The sequence below is a fragment of the Pistacia vera genome, unplaced genomic scaffold, assembly GCF_008641045.1.
Source record: "Pistacia vera cultivar Batoury unplaced genomic scaffold, PisVer_v2 Contig333, whole genome shotgun sequence".
In the NCBI taxonomy this organism is placed as follows: Eukaryota; Viridiplantae; Streptophyta; class Magnoliopsida; order Sapindales; family Anacardiaceae; genus Pistacia; species Pistacia vera.
Genome location: NW_022196150.1, coordinates 554,595 through 575,538, shown reverse-complemented (window position 1 = coordinate 575,538; position 20,944 = coordinate 554,595). Strand labels below are relative to the sequence as shown.

Here is a 20,944-nt window from a genome sequence, read left to right as displayed (position 1 = left end):
AAATCTCATAGATCCATCACGTGTAATTTCTAAGACTCTCTTAACACTTTGCACGTGCAAATCGTTGGTGTCCAAAATCAAGCATCAACAGTTTGATGGCCCATGCAGGTCTTAAACTTGAGTCCAAGTTCCCTGATGGCGTGGTCAGATCATAGATTGCAAGCCGATTTCTTGACTAGATCGTAGATTACACGGGTCAGAGTTCTCTGATCGCGTGGTCAGATCGCTAATCGCACGCTTAGATCGTCTTGATCTTCAACTTCAAATCGTTAATCTTTAGCTTCAGATTACGTGGCCAGATCATTGATCATACGCTTATATCATCTTAATCTTTAGCTTTAAATTACTGATCTTTAGTATTTTGATCGTATGGCCAGATAAAAGATCACATGCTCAGATCGTTTTGATGTTCAGTTTCATATCACTGATAAACAAAACAATTACGAAAGATTGGTGATGGACTATTGATGAAAGTTGCCACTACTTATAGGTTCCGAAGCCAGTCCATTGCTTGAGGTGTGTGGACAGAAGTTTGACACGTGTCTTTTTTGGAGTAACACGTGTCACTCTAGTTTTGGCCTTTGGGATGAGTGGATACCATTGATTTAGTCCTTTTGAGTTTTGACTAGGACTTGGCGGCCTTTGAGTTATCCGATGGAAAGATATTTTTTCCGATAAATAATTATAATTTACAAAGATATTATTTTGCTTCAACCGACATCTTCCGATTATATTTTACTAGTATATTTAATATTTATAGATAATTTTGTTTTTTTTATGACAAGGAGATGGTTAAATATTTATATATAGTTTTGTTTTTTATGATAAGGAGATGTGTAACGAATTTTAACTAATTCTTTGAAGTCTTAAAACTATTAAAAAAATAAAAGTTATAATATTCATTTTTATTAGCAATCAATGAGAAATTTAAACTCAAGATTTCTTAAATAATACATCTAAAAATCCTATCAAACTACTCGACCACTCAGGGGTTAGTTAATATTTATATTCGAATAATATTAGGTTAATAATTTATTTTTACAACTTTCTCTCATAATCCCTTATATGATAACTCATAATTGATCTGCTCACAAATAGGTTTCATGTGCTTGCTATAAGTCTCGTCTGTCTACTTACGAGTTAACTAATTACGAGTTACTTTGTCGAAGGTTATAAAAGAAGGTTGTGGGCTAACATTATTGTTTATATTTCAGTCAACTTCAATTTCTATAAGAATTAAAAGAACAAAACACTTCTAAATTATTGTTAAAACTTTCAAATTTAAATAAAGGTTAAACTATTTGATTATATCTTCCATCCAACAATCCCTTTCAACCATAAAAATTTTTACTTTTAAGAAATCATTATACAATCACCAGCTTGGAGGCTCAAATCTAGACCAAACAATTACTTGGTTGAACTTTATTCCGATTTNGCAAATTTATAGCTTAGCTTCAAAGCAAGGCAAGGCATTAGCACCCACAAAAACAACTCCCAGATTATTAATGTTAAATATGAAGACTGCTGTTTGTTAAATCAGAACTTAAGACAAGAATATGGATATAAAAAATGTTGTGTTTTACTGTACAAGGGCATCCAAGATATACTGACAAAATTCCTAAAAATATACACACACTGATCCACTTTTTCAGCTAAATGTCTAGAATAGGATAAAAGTACAAAAACTTATAAATATACATATATGCAATATTTTCCCTCTCATTTATCCTAACAATTAATATACTTGATTTTTAAAGTAAATATTTGCATGGTATAAATTATAAAAATAACATGGTACAGAATACTCTTTCTACTCCCGGATGCCATTTAACAATTGGGTCATGAAACAGCCAAGCCCAGCCAGAGACAAAAGGTTGCACTCAGATCAAAGATTCCTTTCTTAATAAATTTTCTTCTTCACAAATATTACATACTAAAACAACAAAGAAAGAAAACCTAGAAAGTCCTTCAAGCAAGGGCAATACAACTGTGCTTCATTGTGACAACACAAGACATTACAATAATTACTTGGAACCTGTACAATATAACATCCTATGCAAAGGGCAAATAGCACACTAGAGTAAATGTTGCAACAACCCTCAGTTATCATACAATTATTTAACTCATAACCCCAGAAAGTTAGCCTATTACATAACAAATCTATGGAGACAAAACAGAGTGACATAACAAATCTATGGAGACAAAACAGAGTGGCAGAGCTACATCTCATCATACAGAATGAAAAGCAAGGTTACAATTATAACCAGGAAACCAAAATTAATGTCCCAGTGCTGCATAAGGCCTTCCACTTTGAATTATATTTCCAACAGAGGCCTAAGTTGAAACCTCTTTATATGATTGCATCCCCAACTATTCCAGCCCAGCTTTGGATATACACCTAAGAACAAATCCAAGGAAGTTGGAAGTCCAAAAATACTATAAAGCTCAAAGCTTTTTAGGCCTCACCAAAACCCATTTACAAAGTCTAATGAGTTTAGAGAACTGTCCCGCTGCAAAGATAAGGTGGTCATCTGATAGACCAATGCGTGTCAACAGATTAAACACTGTATCTTGTGCTAACAATGCTGAGTAATCAGGAAGTCCACACTTTCAGATCAGTTTCATGTAACAGTGAAATAGGTTAGAAAAAAAAATTACCTATATTGATAACTCAAGGAATTTTCTTAAAAGAATTAAAAATAAGAATATCATTTTAAGTACAATCTTAAGTTTTGTATTCTAAGTTAAGTGATAATTACATGACAATGTTTATATCAATTGCCCCATAAATAATAGATCTAAGCAACACATTTTAAAAGGTTAGTATGGATTTCATTACTAACAAATTATTACAAATACATATGCACAAGTTAACTAAAAGTACACAGGGAATAGAAAAAATCAGCCAACAAAGAACATCAAACCAAAATAAAAGATATATGAGGTCCTCAAAGTTCTGCAATAACTGAATGTTTCCTACTGTGGTTCCATAAACTTTCTGTTCCTAGCTCCCAAATATTTTATAAAATTGACAGTATCTCCCACTTAAATATCCCTTAAAACAACTCAACCTCAGATGAAGACCTTCAAAAACTGCCAAAGAGTGGACACAACAACCAGCAAAACAAAATCAAAACAAGGAACAATAATTGTTAAGATGATCCACCACCCATAGTCCTTATTGATACTAATCTCTCTCCAAATAACAATAATCTAATAGTAATACTTCCAGCATTATCCCAATCCATCTACTTTCATACCCTATACCTTGTAATAACCTTTCTGCCATGTGCGCTTGTAACTGACTCTATCCAAAAAGTTTCAAGGCAATTAATGATTAAGACCAGTTTTTAGTTAGAGAGCAGACAGGTATGATAAATTTCTAATGCACTTTGGGGAAACATGGCCAAAGAAAAACATGAATCGAAACTAGGCATACAACAAGTGACCTGGATCTAACCATTACTATGTCTAATACAGTACAGAAACTAGGTTGACTAGTTCAACTTGTTAAACACATTCATCTTACCTCGTCCAAATGTTCATATGGTTCAATATCAAAAGCACCTAATAAACCTACTGCTGAAGTACCACATAATCTGGAAAAGAAATAAATGATTTAACTAAATTTAAACAAACAGAACATGTTAGGGATCATCATTTGAGAACATAAACTCAGAAGTAAAAACAGTCTTTTGCTGTAAACCTTGCAATTACATACACATTTCAAAGATGGTTCCTGTAAGTTGAAACTCGAAGAATCATTACAGTTACAATAAAAACTTCAGATACATATTACATACATATTACATATGAATTTGACAATTTAACTTCCATCAAGCTATTGAATAAAACTGTAAGTATTTGGTTTTTGATTCAATTTAGTCATTCATAGATCATTGAGGATTTCAGATACTATATGGGCGTATGGAAACTGAAACATAAATATCTAAAAGCACAGTAAAATGTGAAACTTGAATACCTTAAAAGTTTTATTTGCCACTTAATAAAAGTTGATGATGTGCCAGCAGGAAACAGATTTGCTATGATGAGTGTCAAAATTTTCATACCCAAAAATTTTTGAATAAATGCCATGCTACATCAACCTCAAAAAATACAAAGAAAATACACCACACTGAAGCCTAAGCAGCCACAGCAGCAGCAGAACCTCCACTAGATTTATTCACGAGGAAGAGATTTAAAACATCAGCGTGGTTGCGGATGTAACCTGGGCACCTAGACAATAAATCTTGTGCTTCGCTATGCCTTCTGGCCTGGAAAAAGGCTTCAAACAAGCGGAGAACCACAGACGTAGAAGGAAACCTCTTTGAGGTCATAGTTTTTAGGAAAGCAATAGCATCATCACCAGTTCCAGACTTCGACACATAATCAATAAATGGATCAACAAAAGGTGGGAAACCATGACTCTTCATTAAACCCACGAGACTTAAAGCATCTTCAAACCTGCGCTGAACCAATAACTTCTTTGTCAATTCTTTGTATGTTGTATGTGAAGGCTGTAAATGATTTTCTCTGACATAGTCATGCACAAGCTTGCAAGCATCTGTTGCTCTGTTCTTTCTGCAATAAGCATTTACCAACAATTCAAAGGCATGGCCAGCGCAAGAGGCACCCTCTTTTCCAACCATCTTTTGGAAACATTCGGATGCCCTTTCAAGATCCCCAGCTACACAATGCCCTTCAATCAAAGACACCCACGTCTTGTGGCCCAAATCACTCCCTGAAGTTTCTACATGATCCATAAACTCGCCCGCTTCATCCTTTTTACCACCACTACTAAGCCTAAACACAATTTTGCTCTTCATATTACCACTAGCTACAAACCCACCTTTCTCCATCACTTGGAAGATCTTTTTACACTCTCCCAACCTACCAACACTAGTCAAAGCCTTTAAAACTGCATTAAGCATTGAGTCCGTCAATATATTCCCGTTTTCTGTAAAAACACTTACAACCTTTGAGAAAAGACCCATATCCAGCTGCTTAGCAACCACTATTTTCCTCAATAAAAACGTGCAACACTGCACTGAAGGCTTATTCTTACCAGCCATTGCAAACTCATACAAGTCCACGGCATCCTTAACCATTTTCCTCTTAGAGAACCTCCCTAAAACCTTAACATATGTCTCCTCCTCCATCTGATACCCTCTACTCCTCATCTCATCAACAACCTTCCAGAACCGATCAATGCAATCCTCCCTCCCCAAAACTCTTGCCATGGCATTATAACTCTTCCCATCGTGCTTCACCAAACCACTCTCCTCAGCCCACCTGAAAAATATCAATGCTTTCATCGGGTCATCACCAAGATTTTCCACTGCAAATTTAACCAAATCACTAGAAAATGTAACATTCAGTTCTCGTAACCGCTTCTCAACATCATCACCCCAGACCTCACTTCTGACAATCTTGCACACCCTAGAGCTAATCTTCTCTATTGAATTATCAATCGACCCAGTAGCAAAAACCCCTTTTAACTTCTCTAAATCACTATCTAAACCTTCTTTCTCGAACTTTTCAGTCATTTTATTACGCACATGGCCAGATACACCATAACCCTTTTTCTTCATAGCATCAACCAGAGCCCAAAACTCCTCAATAAACCCATTAGCACCCAGAATTTTTAACATCAAATTATATGATTTCGAGCTCAATCTCGCGCTCTCTCTCTCCGAAACCCAATAAAAAAACCTCCGAGCCACATCTGGGCTCGATTCGAGATTACTCAACACTTTCAGCACCATTTCATGAGTAAAGAGAACACCACTCGATTCCAACTCTTTGTTAATATCATTAACATCACTAAACTTATTGAAAATATCACTAACAACCATGAAGTCTGAGTCTTTCAGCTCCATTGCTGGCTCAGATGAGAAGCTACAACTCATGGGATTCTTATAAACTATTGAACTTTTAGATTTTACGGGGTTTTTAAAGTGAAAATAGAAACTGGATCTTTGTGAACCGGTGTCGCTGAGATAGTGCGTGCTTGTATGAATGTTTGAAGAAAGAGTACGAAGTGATTCATGAAGAGAGTTACATAAACTGGAGTGTACCTGGGAAGAAGGCACTGTGGGAAATTGGAGAGGCGAACGAGGGTACTTTCGGAATAGGAGATAACGCCATTGATGTCTCATTTTCGGTAAAAATTTTGTTTGTGGTTTGTGAGAGAGATTTGCAGATTCAGAAGATGAAAGAACGTGAGTTTTAGGGTTTTAGAGAGGTGTACTTAAAAGTTTAATGGACCGAATCAACCCGACCCGGAGCCAACTATTTTTTGGGTCCAGGATTTAGATGTGAATTCGACCATATTTTCAATAATACATTAAAGGGTTTTTGATTAAAAGAATGTTGGATTAATAAAAAGTTAGATTACCTTGAAATGGTTAATTAGTGGGTATATTATATTAATATGTTTGGTTGGAAGGAATAAATTGATGGGTATATTATTTAAATTACTGAATTGTCCTCTAATTAAAATTATTATTAAATTATTTTTTAATATTGATTATGATTTTGATTATTATAACCCGGTATTTAAAAACTTAGCAAAAATAACTCCATAATAAAAGTTTGAAAAATTAATAAAGTACCCCTACCAACCCAGCCATTGCCGGTCACGGGGAACCACCGTAGTTCGTCGACAACCTATCGACGCACGGAAGGCAAGAAATGGCCTTTGTGCTCCATATGACCATTTTCGACAAGATCTGGCCATTTCTGACCAGATATCTGGTCAGAAATTGGCCATATCGACGCACGACGACTATTTTTGGCCTTTTGTGCTCCGTTCCGACGGCAGCCACGGCTAGCCATGATGGTGGTTGTCAGCGACAAGTGGTGGCAGGTGGGTGGGGGTGGTGGCTTAGGTGGGCTGCAATATGTTTTGAATTCAATGATAATTTTATCCAGAAAGTTAATTAATTTGGGTGAAATAGTAAAAACCATAGTCATATAAATAAATTTAAAAATAAGACCATTATTGTCCTAAAATTTTATTAATAAGGGATAAAATTGTAACAAAAAAAAAAGATTACCTTGGTAATCTTAGAATACCTAAAAAAATTGAGGTAATCAGATTACTTACAATATTACCAATAGTAGTTACTATTGGTATTTGAAAATTACCGGAATCTTATCTTACTTCACAACCAAACGTGGTAATCAAGTAATATAAGATGACATAACTCCAGTAATCCCACATTACCCTCAACCAAACACCCCCTTAAAATAATACTACACCAACAACGCTCTCCTATAAATTTTCTCTCATAACCCTGATGTGGTAGTTTATAATTAATTAATGAGACCCATGTGAGACCTGTTATAAACGGACCATTGCTCAATGTAATTAGTGTTTGTCTAACCTTTATTTTTTTAGGAGAGAGTTATCTATTTATACCCGCTTTACTCAAGTAATTGGTGGTTTTTACAAGTTGTCTAATGGCATGAAGATTCTTTCTGCCTTCTTATTCATTGAAAACTCCCAAGTACATCTTTAAATTAAATAAGACCTTAAATTAAATGAGAAATAAGACTTTGATAGGTGTGCAAACCAAATTCACTAATGGGCATTCTTGAGACAATCTGGGTTTTCATGTCTTGAGGTGCATGTCAAATTCTGATTGGTAGAAAGATCTATTGAATTCTTATTGGTAGAGATAACATCACCGCATGTTAGCCCTTTTTTTTTTTTAAGGTATATATATATATAATTTGTAATAATATAGTTATCATACATGTAAATATATAAAAATAACTTCATAATGACATATATGTCAAAACACCAATAAAAATAACTTTAGCACCAATGATTAAGACCAGTTTTTAGTTAGAGGAGCGACAGGTATGATAAATTTCTAATGCACTTTGGGGAAACATGGCCAAAGAAAAACATGAATCGAAACTAGGCATACAACAAGTGACCTGGATCTAACCATTACTATGTCTAATACAGTACAGAAACTAGGTTGACTAGTTCAACTTGTTAAACACATTCATTTTACCTCGTCCAAATGTTCATATGGTTCAATATCAAAAGCACCTAATAAACCTACTGCTGAAGTACCACATAATCTGGAAAAGAAATAAATGATTTAACTAAATTTAACAAACAGAACATGTTAGGGATCATCATTGAGAACATAACTCAGAAGGAAAAACAGTCTTTTGCTGTAAACGTTGCAAAAACATGCACATTCAAAGATGGTTCCTGTAAGTTGAAACTCGAAGAATCATTACAGTTCAATAAAAACTTCAGATACATATTACATATGAATTTGACAATTTAACTTCCATCAAGCTATTGAATAAAACTGTAAGTATTTGGTTTTTGATTCAATTTAGTCATTCATAGATCATTGAGGATTTCAGATACTATATGGGGTATGGAAACTGAAACATAAATATCTAAAAGCACAGTAAAATGTGAAACTTGAATACCTTAAAAGTTTTATTTGCCACTAATAAAAGTTGATGATTTGCCAGCAGGAAACAGATTGCTATGATGACTGTCAAAATTTCATACCCAAAAATTTTTGAATAAATGCCATGCTACATCAACCTCAAAAAATACAAAGAAAATACACCACACTGAAGCCTAAGCAGCCACAGCAGCAGCAGAACCTCCACTAGTTTATTCACGGGAAGAGATTTAAAACATCAGCGTGGTTGCGGGATGTAACCTGGGCACTAGACAATAAATCTTGTGCTTCGCTATGCCTTTGGCCTGGAAAAAGGCTTCAAACAAGCGGAGAACCACAGTCGTAGAAGGAAACCTCTTGGGTCATAGTTTTTAGGAAAGCAATAGCACATCACCAGTTCCAGACTTCGACACATAATCAAAAATGGATCAACAAAAGGTGGGAAACCATGACTCTTCATTAAACCCACGAGACTTAAAGCATCTTCAAACCTGCGCTGAACCAATAACTTCTTTATCAATTCTTTGTATGTTGTATGTGAAGGCTGTAAATGATTTTCTCTCACATAGTCATGCACAAGCTTGCAAGCATCTGTTGCTCTGTTCTTTCTGCAATAAGCATTTATCAACAATTCAAAGGCATGGCTGGCGCAAGAGGCACCCTTTTCCACCATCTTTGGAAACAATCGATGCCCTTTCAAGATCCCAGCTAACAATGCCCTTCAATCAAAGACACCCCAGTCTTGTGCAAATCACTCCCTGAAGTTCTACATGATCCATAAACTCGCCCGCTTCATCCTTTTTACCACCACTACTAACCAAACACAATTTTGCTCTTCATATTACCATAGCTACAAACCCACCTTTCTCCATCACTTGAAGATCTTTTTACACTCTCCCAACCTACCAACACTAGTCAATTCTTTAAAACTGCATTGAGCATTGAGTCTGTCAACATATTCCCGTTTCTGTAAAAACACTTACAACCTTTGAGAAAAGACCCATATCCCCTGCTTAGCGACCACTATTTTCCTCAATAAAACGTGCAACACTGCACCGAAGGCTTATTCTTACCAGCCATTGCAAACTCATACAAGTCCACGGCATCTCTTAACTTTTCCTCTTAGAGAACCTCCCTAAAACCTTAACATATGTCTCCTCCTCCATCTGATACCCTCTACTCCTATTCATCAACAACCTTAGAAACGATCGATGCAATCCTCCCTCCCCAAAACTCTTGCCATGGCATTATAACTCTCCCATCGTGCTTCACCAAACCACTCTCCTCAGCCCACCTGAAAAATATCAATGCTTTCATCGGGTCATCACCAAGATTTTCTGTAATTTCTTATTTTATTTTTTTATAAATGAATAAATCTAATTTTTCTTATATTACAATTTTATTGTATTAAAATTGAATTAATATTTGAAATGTTAACAAAAAAAAAAATAATTTAATTGAATTATTGATATTTGAAAAGTTAACTAAAAACAATTACACAAAAAAAAATTAAAAAACCAAAAAAAAAAATTGTGGGCTAACCGGGCCCAGCCCGCATCATAACCTGCTAGGTTAAGGTTGGCGAGCCAAGGTGGGCCAGCCTTTATGGCCAAGAGGTGGGCCTAACCCAACCTGCCCTTGTTGGCAGGCTGAGCCTAGCCCGGCCTGCCAATCCCTATAACCCGTCGTGGGCCGGGCAGGTTATTTTTCCGCCACTACTTGTGAAAGACAATATTCAATGAGATGAAAGCCAATGAAATCATCAACTAATGTGTTTGACAAACCCACTAAATAACAGCCAGGAGATTCTTAGCTGGTTAAACAAGCAAATTCTATAGGTCATGCGACTCTTAACATAATAAAAACATGTATCTCGTTCCCCCCTACCCCCAACTAAAAAAGATGAAAGAATTTGCTCCAATGAAGCAAATTTATAGCTTAGCTTCAAAGCAAGGCAAGGCATTAGCACCCACAAAAACAACTCCCTGATTATTAATGTTAAATATGAAGAATGCTGTTTGTTAAATCAGAACTTAAGACAAGAATATGGATATAAAAAATGTTGTGTTTTACTGTACAAGGGCATCCAAGATATACTGATAAAATTCCTAAAAATATACACACACTGATCCACTTTTTCAGCTAAATGTCTAGAATAGGATATAAGTACAAAAACTTATAAATATACATATATGCAATATTTTCCCTCTCATTTATCCTAACAATTAATATACTTGATTTTCAAAGTAAATATTTGCATGGTATAAATTTATTAGTTTACTGTATAAATAACATGGTACAGAATACTCTTTCTACTCCCGGATGCCATTTAACAATTGGGTCATGAAACAGCCAAGCCCAGCCAGAGACAAAAGGTTGCACTCAGATCAAAGATTCCTTTCTTAATAAATTTTCTTCTTCACAAATATTACATACTAAAACAACAAAGAAAGAAACCTAGAAAGTCCTTCAAGCAAGGGCAATACAACTGTGCTTCATTGTGACAACAAAAGACATTACAATAAGTACTTGGAACCTGTACAATATAACATCCTATGCAAAGGGCAAATAGCACACTAGAGTAAATGTTGCAACAACCCTCAGTTATCATACAATTATTTAACTCATAACCCCAGAAAGTTAGCCTATTACATAACAAATCTATGGAGACAAAACAGAGTGACATAACAAATCTATGGAGACAAAACAGAGTGGCAGAGCTACATCTCATCATACAGAATGAAAAGCAAGGTTACAATTATAACCAGGAAACCAAAATTAATGTCCCAGTGCTGCATAAGGCCTTCCACTTTGAATTATATTTCCAACAGAGGCCTAAGTTGAAACCTCTTTATATGATTGCATCCCCAACTATTCCAGCCCAGCTTTGGATATACACCTAAGAACAAATCCAAGGAAGTTGGAAGTCCAAAAATACTATAAAGCTCAAAGCTTTTTAGGCCTCACCAAAACCCATTTACAAAGTCTAATGAGTTTAGAGAACTGTCCCGCTGCAAAGATAAGGTGGTCATCTGATAGACCAATGCGTGTCAACAGATTAAACACTGTATCTTGTGCTAACAATGCTGAGTAATCAGGAAGTCCACACTTTCAGATCAGTTTCATGTAACAGTGAAATAGGTTAGAAAAAAAAATTACCTATATTGATAACTCAAGGAATTTTCTTAAAAGAATTAAAAATAAGAATATCATTTTAAGTACAATCTTAAGTTTTGTATTCTAAGTTAAGTGATAATTACATGACAATGTTTATATCAATTGCCCCATAAATAATAGATCTAAGCAACACATTTTAAAAGGTTAGTATGGATTTCATTACTAACAAATTATTACAAATACATATGCACAAGTTAACTAAAAGTACACAGGGAATAGAAAAAATCAGCCAACAAAGAACATCAAACCAAAATAAAAGATATATGAGGTCCTCAAAGTTCTGCAATAACTGAATGTTTCCTACTGTGGTTCCATAAACTTTCTGTTCCTAGCTCCCAAATATTTTATAAAATTGACAGTATCTCCCACTTAAATATCCCTTAAAACAACTCAACCTCAGATCAAGACCTTCAAAAACTGCCAAAGAGTGGACACAACAACCAGCAAAACAAAATCAAAACAAGGATCAATAATTGTGAAGATGATCCACCACCCATAGTCCTTATTGATACTAATCTCTCTCCAAATAACAATAATCTAATAGTAATACTTCCAGCATTATCCCAATCCATCTACTTTCATACCCTATACCTTGTAATTACCTTTCTGCCATGTGCGCTTGTAACTGACTCTATCCAAAAAGTTTCAAGGCAATTAATGATTAAGACCAGTTTTTAGTTAGAGAGCAGACAGGTATGATAAATTTCTAATGCACTTTGGGGAAACATGGCCAAAGAAAAACATGAATCGAAACTAGGCATACAACAAGTGACCTGGATCTAACCATTACTATGTCTAATACAGTACAGAAACTAGGTTGACTAGTTCAACTTGTTAAACACATTCATCTTACCTCGTCCAAATGTTCATATGGTTCAATATCAAAAGCACCTAATAAACCTACTGCTGAAGTACCACATAATCTGGAAAAGAAATAAATGATTTAACTAAATTTAAACAAACAGAACATGTTAGGGATCATCATTTGAGAACATAAACTCAGAAGTAAAAACAGTCTTTTGCTGTAAACCTTGCAATTACATACACATTTCAAAGATGGTTCCTGTAAGTTGAAACTCGAAGAATCATTACAGTTACAATAAAAACTTCAGATACATATTACATACATATTACATATGAATTTGACAATTTAACTTCCATCAAGCTATTGAATAAAACTGTAAGTATTTGGTTTTTGATTCAATTTAGTCATTCATAGATCATTGAGGATTTCAGATACTATATGGGCGTATGGAAACTGAAACATAAATATCTAAAAGCACAGTAAAATGTGAAACTTGAATACCTTAAAAGTTTTATTTGCCACTTAATAAAAGTTGATGATGTGCCAGCAGGAAACAGATTTGCTATGATGAGTGTCAAAATTTTCATACCCAAAAATTTTTGAATAAATGCCATGCTACATCAACCTCAAAAAATACAAAGAAAATACACCACACTGAAGCCTAAGCAGCCACAGCAGCAGCAGAACCTCCACTAGATTTATTCACGAGGAAGAGATTTAAAACATCAGCGTGGTTGCGGATGTAACCTGGGCACCTAGACAATAAATCTTGTGCTTCGCTATGCCTTCTGGCCTGGAAAAAGGCTTCAAACAAGCGGAGAACCACAGACGTAGAAGGAAACCTCTTTGAGGTCATAGTTTTTAGGAAAGCAATAGCATCATCACCAGTTCCAGACTTCGACACATAATCAATAAATGGATCAACAAAAGGTGGGAAACCATGACTCTTCATTAAACCCACGAGACTTAAAGCATCTTCAAACCTGCGCTGAACCAATAACTTCTTTGTCAATTCTTTGTATGTTGTATGTGAAGGCTGTAAATGATTTTCTCTGACATAGTCATGCACAAGCTTGCAAGCATCTGTTGCTCTGTTCTTTCTGCAATAAGCATTTACCAACAATTCAAAGGCATGGCCAGCGCAAGAGGCACCCTCTTTTCCAACCATCTTTTGGAAACATTCGGATGCCCTTTCAAGATCCCCAGCTACACAATGCCCTTCAATCAAAGACACCCACGTCTTGTGGCCCAAATCACTCCCTGAAGTTTCTACATGATCCATAAACTCGCCCGCTTCATCCTTTTTACCACCACTACTAAGCCTAAACACAATTTTGCTCTTCATATTACCACTAGCTACAAACCCACCTTTCTCCATCACTTGGAAGATCTTTTTACACTCTCCCAACCTACCAACACTAGTCAAAGCCTTTAAAACTGCATTAAGCATTGAGTCCGTCAATATATTCCCGTTTTCTGTAAAAACACTTACAACCTTTGAGAAAAGACCCATATCCAGCTGCTTAGCAACCACTATTTTCCTCAATAAAAACGTGCAACACTGCACTGAAGGCTTATTCTTACCAGCCATTGCAAACTCATACAAGTCCACGGCATCCTTAACCATTTTCCTCTTAGAGAACCTCCCTAAAACCTTAACATATGTCTCCTCCTCCATCTGATACCCTCTACTCCTCATCTCATCAACAACCTTCCAGAACCGATCAATGCAATCCTCCCTCCCCAAAACTCTTGCCATGGCATTATAACTCTTCCCATCGTGCTTCACCAAACCACTCTCCTCAGCCCACCTGAAAAATATCAATGCTTTCATCGGGTCATCACCAAGATTTTCCACTGCAAATTTAACCAAATCACTAGAAAATGTAACATTCAGTTCTCGTAACCGCTTCTCAACATCATCACCCCAGACCTCACTTCTGACAATCTTGCACACCCTAGAGCTAATCTTCTCTATTGAATTATCAATCGACCCAGTAGCAAAAACCCCTTTTAACTTCTCTAAATCACTATCTAAACCTTCTTTCTCGAACTTTTCAGTCATTTTATTACGCACATGGCCAGATACACCATAACCCTTTTTCTTCATAGCATCAACCAGAGCCCAAAACTCCTCAATAAACCCATTAGCACCCAGAATTTTTAACATCAAATTATATGATTTCGAGCTCAATCTCGCGCTCTCTCTCTCCGAAACCCAATAAAAAAACCTCCGAGCCACATCTGGGCTCGATTCGAGATTACTCAACACTTTCAGCACCATTTCATGAGTAAAGAGAACACCACTCGATTCCAACTCTTTGTTAATATCATTAACATCACTAAACTTATTGAAAATATCACTAACAACCATGAAGTCTGAGTCTTTCAGCTCCATTGCTGGCTCAGATGAGAAGCTACAACTCATGGGATTCTTATAAACTATTGAACTTTTAGATTTTACGGGGTTTTTAAAGTGAAAATAGAAACTGGGTCTTTGTGAACCGGTGTCGCTGAGATAGTGCGTGCTTGTATGAATGTTTGAAGAAAGAGTACGAAGTGATTCATGAAGAGAGTTACATAAACTGGAGTGTACCTGGGAAGAAGGCACTGTGGGAAATTGGAGAGGCGAACGAGGGTACTTTCGGAATAGGAGATAACGCCATTGATGTCTCATTTTCGGTAAAATTTTTGTTTGTGGTTTGTGTGAGAGATTTGCAGATTCAGACGATGAAAGAACGTGAGTTTTAGGGTTTTGGAGAGGTGTACTAAAAAGTTTAATGGACCGGATCAACCCGACCCGGATCCAACTATTTTTTGGGTCCAGGATTTAGATGTGAATTCGACCATATTTTCAATAATACATTAAAGGGTTTTTGATTAAAAGAATGTTGGATTAATAAAAAGTTAGATTACCTTGAAATGGTTAATTAGTGGGTATATTATATTAATATGTTTGGTTGGAAGGAATAAATTGATGGGTATATTATTTAAATTACTGAATTGTCCTCTAATTAAAATTATTATTAAATTATTTTTTAATATTGATTATGATTTTGATTATTATAACCCGGTATTTAAAAACTTAGCAAAAATAACTCCATAATAAAAGTTTGAAAAATTAATAAAGTACCCCTACCAACCCAGCCATTGCCGGTCACGGGGAACCACCGTAGTTCGTCGACAACCTATCGACGCACGGAAGGCAAGAAATGGCCTTTGTGCTCCATATGACCATTTTCGACAAGATCTGGCCATTTCTGACCAGATATCTGGTCAGAAATTGGCCATATCGACGCACGACGACTATTTTTGGCCTTTTGTGCTCCGTTCCGACGGCAGCCACGGCTAGCCATGATGGTGGTTGTCAGCGACAAGTGGTGGCAGGTGGGTGGGGGTGGTGGCTTAGGTGGGCTGCAATATGTTTTGAATTCAATGATAATTTTATCCAGAAAGTTAATTAATTTGGGTGAAATAGTAAAAACCATAGTCATATAAATAAATTTAAAAATAAGACCATTATTGTCCTAAAATTTTATTAATAAGGGATAAAATTGTAACAAAAAAAAAAGATTACCTTGGTAATCTTAGAATACCTAAAAAAATTGAGGTAATCAGATTACTTACAATATTACCAATAGTAGTTACTATTGGTATTTGAAAATTACCGGAATCTTATCTTACTTCACAACCAAACGTGGTAATCAAGTAATATAAGATGACATAACTCCAGTAATCCCACATTACCCTCAACCAAACACCCCCTTAAAATAATACTACACCAACAACGCTCTCCTATAAATTTTCTCTCATAACCCTGATGTGGTAGTTTATAATTAATTAATGAGACCCATGTGAGACCTGTTATAAACGGACCATTGCTCAATGTAATTAGTGTTTGTCTAACCTTTATTTTTTTAGGAGAGAGTTATCTATTTATACCCGCTTTACTCAAGTAATTGGTGGTTTTTACAAGTTGTCTAATGGCATGAAGATTCTTTCTGCCTTCTTATTCATTGAAAACTCCCAAGTACATCTTTAAATTAAATAAGACCTTAAATTAAATGAGAAATAAGACTTTGATAGGTGTGCAAACCAAATTCACTAATGGGCATTCTTGAGACAATCTGGGTTTTCATGTCTTGAGGTGCATGTCAAATTCTGATTGGTAGAAAGATCTATTGAATTCTTATTGGTAGAGATAACATCACCGCATGTTAGCCCTTTTTTTTTTTTAAGGTATATATATATATAATTTGTAATAATATAGTTATCATACATGTAAATATATAAAAATAACTTCATAATGACATATATGTCAAAACACCAATAAAAATAACTTTAGCACCGGTTTGGTTTTTTTCCTTTTTAAGTCTAAATGCAACCATGTTTTAATAAATTAAGATATTTTATGTTTGTTTGTTTGTATTTTTGTAGCTTTTATCTCACAATCATATTTAAGTAAATATTTGGCTTTTATCTGAATGAAAAAACATCTTAATCAATAATAGCTTTCATTTCTCAACAATATCATTATCAAATTTATATAATTTGAATTTTATTAAAACTCTTCTATATTATATATTTTTGGTTCTTTTTTTTTTTTTTTTTTTTGTAATAATAAATTTTTAGTATTGTAACGTAACAACATAATAACATTTATTGTTATCTTCAACTTATATGTTTTGTTTTTATTTCCATGATTTAGTCTTTTAAAACTTTTAGCATGTAAAAAATTAAAATCATATAAAATATTTCTTGAGGTTACATGTGTCAAAACACTAGTTTTTAGATATTTGCAATAAACGCTAAATTTCATGTGTAAAAAGAAAACAATGATAAAGTTGCAACTGTCAAATGAATTTGTTAAGAGGGTATAAAGGTAGTTTAGATTAAAAGAGATCAATTACATATTCACCCTTCTATGCAAATGCTTGTTGAAAGTGACAATTCTCCCTATCCCTAACACTCTAAAGAAATGTTAACAGATGGGTAGTGTTGGCAATTAACGCCGGAGAGCCAACACGAATTTAAAAAAATATTAATCTTAGATTTGTGATTCAAAAATAATATACGAATTAATCTTTTGAGTTATATATTTTAACTTTTCTAATATTTTAAAATATATTTGATATAAATATATTTTTAGATTAATAACTATGGAAAACTGAAAACTATTTTCAATAATTTTTTTAATTTTAATCTATATTCAATTTAAAAAAAAAATTAAATTGACTCATAAAATTTGTTATTATCCTTTGTTTTTTAAACTTTATTTAAATTATATTTCAAATAGGGCATAAAATTATTAATATTTTATGTAATCTAAATAAAACATGTTTTTACTAGTTAAATTTATATTTGAAATAAAATAAAATTCAAGAGTATTTACTATATAGAAAGAAAGAAAGAAAGAAATATTGGGAAGTTAAAACTAGTAGAATTGCATTAAAGAAATAGCAAAGAAAAGTAGATAATCTCTCTCAAAGCCTGGAGAGAAATATAAAATTCTTAATTATAATTATAAAACCAAAGTCCATCTAAATGAATTTATCCATTCAGGCTTCTAAATTATTCAACCCTAAGCTTCTGCTTCATTTCTTCATGCCAGTTGCCTTCTTGACAGCATCAACAGCCCCCACTGTCTGCACCTTCACCTGCTCACCGGCCTGCAATACATTCACCAAATATTAGACTAATCGAACATTCATGAAACCCAAAAAAAAAAAACACGAGTTTGTAAATATTATTCCAACCCCTAGCACTGATTTTTTGGCTGATTGAGCAGCGTTGTTGGCCTGGTCCATCAGGCCGCTGGCCTTTTCCTGAGTTTGGCCCTTGGCCACGCCGGCGTTGTAGCACATCTTCTCCTTGTTGTCTGCCATTTTTGCCTTGGTTGATTGCTTATGGAAAGGGTTTACTGAGGATGATGATAAACAAAACAATTACAAAAGATTGGTGATGAATTATTGGTGAAAGTTGCCACTATTTATAGGTTCTGAAGCCAGTCCATTGCTTGAGGTGTGTGGACAGAAGCTTGACACGTGTCACTCTAGTTTTGGGATGAGTGGATGCCATGGATTTAGTCCTTTTGACTTGGAGGTCTTATCCGATGGAAAGATATTTTTGAACAGTTATAATAACCCGTGACAGCTCTATAATTTATAAAGATATTTATTCTACCGACATCTTCCGATTATATTTTACTAGTATATTTAATATTTATATATAATTTTATTCTTTATGACAAAGAGATGTTCGGCTTCCTCGAGAGCCTATAATTTAGCAAGAGTTCCAGACTTCCAATCCACTTTCATTAGCAACAAAAAAAGACTTAGACACAACCTCTCTTGAATATATTATTAATATATTATATTTTAAGTAATATATTTAAAAATTTTATCAAATTATTAAAAAGTTCGTTAATTAACTATAATTTAATCTTATAATTTTTTATCTCATAATTTATAATTGGTCAAACTCTTTCTCTCATAACTTTTGTAAATAAGTTTTACTTACTATAAATCCTACTTATCTACTTATATCACATCAGAAGTTACAAAAGTGGTTTTGCCTACTTGCTTATCTACTTATACTAGAGGTTATAAAAGAGGTTTTACCTAAGTCTTGCTTATCTACTTATACCACGTCAAAGGTTATTAGAGAAGGTTATAGGTTTAACATTATGGTTTATATTTCAATCAACTTCAATTTCTATAAGATTTAAAAGAGCAAAACACTTCTAAATTATTGTTAAAACTTTCAAATTTAAATAAAGGTTAAACTATTTGATTATATCTTCCGTCCAACAATCCCTTTCAACCATAAAAATTTTTACTTGTAAGAAATCATTATACAATCACCAGCTTGGAGGCTCAAATCTAGACCAAACAATTACTGAGTTGAACTTTATTCCGATTTTGATTGCAGCAGTTAAGCCGTTGGAAGGTCTCTTACCAAACACTACACAAGTACATATAAGCATGAAGACAAAGGCTCCAACAAAGTTTAAGCTATAACACTCCCATTCCTGGAGCTTTGCTTTTCTTGGCCATGCTGCATTCCGTAATTCTATTGTTGTCTTTGCTTCAACATAATGAGATAGTAAATTGCCGGTTCTTTTATACGTATTTAAGGTGTTCCATTCAAGACCGGCGGACTTGACAGAATATATATTTATCTAAAACTAATCAGGCCAGAGCTTATTAATGCTTCTTTATGGCATTTGTTGCAGCAACCATCAACAAGCCATGAATAAGTCCCAATAACAGGGAAACAGGCCAAATAAGAGCTCTTTAGCACTGTCCATCTCTTGCACCTTGCAGAATCCATGGATCAGTGCCTTGTAATATACAGTCACATTTTCTGTGTCACTAGTTAAGATGATCCCATGATCCATTAGAAAATCCATACTTCAAAAAAATGAACCTCACATGTCAGCTATAAACCGATCCATATCTGCCAGACGACCTTCCACCTTACCAGAATTTGCATATAACTTGATTTATGGCAGAAAAAGAACTCTAATAGGAACATTCCATCATCTGCTGGTTCCAATCCATGCATACTATGACCAATTGCAACGAAAGAGGCTAATACATGCTCTGATGCTCGATCACCTTTTCAATGAACTGAAAATATAGGACTCCAACTTTGTTGAAATTCCCAGATTCCTTTATAAGTGTCAATTCATCTGCTCCATTTCCTTTAAAATATTTTTATTTGAAATAAAATAAAATTCAAGGGTATTTACTATTTAGAAAGAAAGAAAGAAATATTGGGAAGTTAAACTAGTAGAGAATTGCATTAAAGAAATAGCAAAGAAAAGTAGATAATCTCTCTCAAAGCAACCCACTGACTAAAAACCTGGAGAGAATTATAAAATTCTTAATTATAATTATAAAACCAAAGTCCATCTAAATGAATTTATCTTTATCTATACATTCAGGCTTCTAAATTATTCAACCCTAAGCTTCTGCTTCATTTCTTCATGCCAGTTGCCTTCTTGACAGCATTGACAGCCCCCAGTGCCTGCACCTTCACCTGCTCACCGGCCTGCAATACATTCACCAAATATTAGACTAATCGAACATTCATGAAACCAAATAAAAAAAAAAAAAAAACATGAGTTTGTAAATATTTTTCCAACCCCTAGCACTGATTTTTTTGCTGATTGAGCAGCGTTGTTGGCCTTGCCCATCATGCCGCTGGACTTTTCCTGAGTTTGGCCCTTGGCCACGCCGGCGTTGTAGCTCATCTTCTGGGTGTTGTCTGCCATTTTTGTCTTGGTTGATTGCTTATGGAAAGTGTTTACTGAGGATGATGATAAACAAAACAATTATAAAAGATCGGTGATGAACGATAGATGCTGAAAGTTGCCACTATTTATAGGTTCTGAAGCCAGGCCATTGCTTGAGGTGTGTGGACAGAAGCTTGACACGTGTGTTTTTGGAGTAACACGTGTCACTCTAGTTTTGGCCTCTGGGATGAGTGGATACCATTGATTTAGTCCTTCTGA

General features: G+C 34.7%; 3 protein-coding genes across 3 annotated transcripts; all 3 read right to left on the bottom strand.

Moving 5' to 3' along the window:
• Window positions 1-3,890: 3,890 nt before the first annotated feature.
• On the bottom strand, window positions 3,891-6,205 carry LOC116137718 (pentatricopeptide repeat-containing protein At3g02490, mitochondrial-like). Its single transcript, XM_031423403.1, has one exon. The coding sequence runs from the start codon at window positions 6,156-6,158 to the stop codon at window positions 4,143-4,145; it is 2,016 nt and encodes a 671-aa protein (XP_031279263.1). The 5' UTR covers window positions 6,159-6,205; the 3' UTR covers window positions 3,891-4,142.
• A 6,629-nt stretch (window positions 6,206-12,834) lies between these two features.
• LOC116137805 (pentatricopeptide repeat-containing protein At3g02490, mitochondrial-like) lies at window positions 12,835-15,145 on the bottom strand. The gene has a single exon (XM_031423510.1). It carries the CDS (start codon window positions 15,101-15,103, stop codon window positions 13,088-13,090), a length of 2,016 nt encoding a protein of 671 aa, XP_031279370.1. The 5' UTR covers window positions 15,104-15,145; the 3' UTR covers window positions 12,835-13,087.
• A 5,066-nt stretch (window positions 15,146-20,211) lies between these two features.
• On the bottom strand, window positions 20,212-20,776 carry LOC116137789. The gene is made up of 2 exons (XM_031423491.1): window positions 20,576-20,776; window positions 20,212-20,481 (listed from the first exon to the last, which is right to left on the bottom strand). Exons 1-2 carry the CDS (start codon window positions 20,702-20,704, stop codon window positions 20,407-20,409), a joined length of 204 nt encoding a protein of 67 aa, XP_031279351.1. The 5' UTR covers window positions 20,705-20,776; the 3' UTR covers window positions 20,212-20,406.
• Window positions 20,777-20,944: the final 168 nt, after the last annotated feature.

Coding starts and splice junctions, on each gene's coding strand:
- LOC116137718 (XM_031423403.1), bottom strand. CDS start 6,158: ATGAGACATCAATGGCGTTATCTCCTATTCCGAAAGTACCCTCGTTCG.
- LOC116137805 (XM_031423510.1), bottom strand. CDS start 15,103: ATGAGACATCAATGGCGTTATCTCCTATTCCGAAAGTACCCTCGTTCG.
- LOC116137789 (XM_031423491.1), bottom strand. CDS start 20,704: ATGGCAGACAACACCCAGAAGATGAGCTACAACGCCGGCGTGGCCAAG. Junction 20,482..20,575: donor CAAAAAAATCAGTGCTAGGG/GTTGGAAAAATA, acceptor AATGTATTGCAG/GCCGGTGAGCAGGTGAAGGT.